The sequence below is a fragment of the Penaeus monodon genome, chromosome 24, assembly GCF_015228065.2.
Source record: "Penaeus monodon isolate SGIC_2016 chromosome 24, NSTDA_Pmon_1, whole genome shotgun sequence".
In the NCBI taxonomy this organism is placed as follows: Eukaryota; Metazoa; Arthropoda; class Malacostraca; order Decapoda; family Penaeidae; genus Penaeus; species Penaeus monodon.
The window spans coordinates 36,297,562-36,299,306 of NC_051409.1; the positions used below are offsets into that span (position 1 = coordinate 36,297,562).

Here is a 1,745-nt window from a genome sequence, read left to right on the forward strand (position 1 = left end):
GCCGGGCGTCGCGACCTTGCTCTCATTAAGGCGGAATGCGTTAGCTCGCTGTAGGAGGATAGACTGATAGATGGCTACGCGCGCCGAAGTGGCATGTCCTGTTACTCCGAGTGTTGTCTTGAGAGGCCAGCGCCACTGCCATCGGTAAAACCAGTGTTTAAGAAGTGAATTACGGAGCCGGGCATCCCCATTTTGCGAATCTAGAGAAGACGATGCCCCAGAAATACCGAAGGAAGAGAAGGGGTCCGCGAGCATGTTCAAGATCCCTACTTTCTTTCTCGTGCAAGTCTCCTTATTCGGCTCCGCGCGCCGCACTTGCTCCCTTTCTTTATGCTAATAACGGACGGCGCACGTGAAACAGAACCGCAGCCGGCGTAGAGCATAGCATAACCCATGCAAGCTGAGCGTTGCACGGGCACCCTTAGCGAGATCGGTCTGTTTGCGCGTCGCTTCTGTGGCCCGAGTTGAGTTGACGGCCGCGTGGATGTCGCCGCTGGAATGTATTTTCAGTACTGTTCTTCCATGCTGATCATGTGAGTCTGTGTTTCTCTCTCTTTTCTCAAGATTGGCTCGAGTTCATTGGTCGTCCTTGGAGAATTAATTTTTGTTTGGAACGAGTTTATTTGATTGCTTTTTGTGTTAATGAAACCTTTACTCAAGATGGTAAATATACCAACCACACACAACGAAACAATAAACGGAACGTACCAAATCGTTCCAGTTACTCTTTCAAACGGTAGAGAGAATAGAAAGGGAAAAAACAACAACAACAAAAGAAGAACGAGGCGTCATGCTGCTGTTACTCCATCGTGGCGAATGAGATTGAAGAAAGGGTTACGTCACGAGGTGCACTTTAGTTTCGTATCCACCTGGCGACGTGGTCAAGGCAGTGGCGAGTGGGAGCCTGCTGTGCCCATATAAGGGGTGGCATTGGCGAGGCTGCTGATCGGTCATTACGTTGCGCTGCGTCCGTCCGGGAGTGTGACTTTTTATTTATTTATTTTTATGCGTCTGTTGGCAAGATTTTTTACCCGTTTTTCTAAGTGGTATGGGTTTTTGGTTGTTATTTTAGTAGGATCACGGAAAAGTGTGATATCTTATGGCGGGGAAGGTGGAGTTTAGCTTGACGTTCTTATTACAAGATGGTTATTATCGTATTTACTTTATGGTTCCCCAGAGCTAACTATTATGAGGCAGAGGAAACCATAAAGCTATAGAAAGGGAGTGGCAAGGTTAACATCGCAGTTTATTATGGAAAATTGTTCTGGTTTCTTCTGCGTCCTGAGCTAATAGACGGGTGTCATTCCACGCTCGTACTTTTACTTCAGTTTTTACGTCTGTAAGAGTGAATTGTTGTCAGGTATAGAATACATATAATTTAAATTAAGAAATCGAGGTAAAACCTTGAAGGATAATCATAGGACTTTGATAAACGCAAATTTGCTCACTCGTTTTTCTTTCCAAACATATATCAATTTTTTAAAACATATCCTTTTTTTTCAAACACACCCAAACAAATATACATTCTACTGTAATACCGCAACGCAATGCGCTTGTTCGTCTCCCACTCCCCCCCAACACCGAAATGCTAACGACGACCCGTGTTCTCCCGCAGATGTGTGTCTCGAGATGGCAGCAGCGGAGGAGGGCGGACGTCGCGGCCCAGGCTCAACAGCTCCTCGGATGTGTCTTCGCCGGACCCCAGGCGGCCCACCGTGCTCAGACCGCCGCGGCAGGTAGGGCTA

The 1,745-nt window shown here is 47.2% G+C and overlaps 1 protein-coding gene across 1 annotated transcript in view; it reads left to right on the forward strand.

Annotated features, from left to right (window-relative positions):
- Positions 1-1,745, forward strand: part of LOC119588756 — a gene marked incomplete in the record, with an annotated part of 62,293 nt that overhangs the window by 54,362 nt on the left and 6,186 nt on the right. Inside the window, 1 exon segment of the mRNA XM_037937395.1 lies at positions 1,616-1,736. Coding sequence (XP_037793323.1) covers positions 1,616-1,736 — 121 coding nt within the window.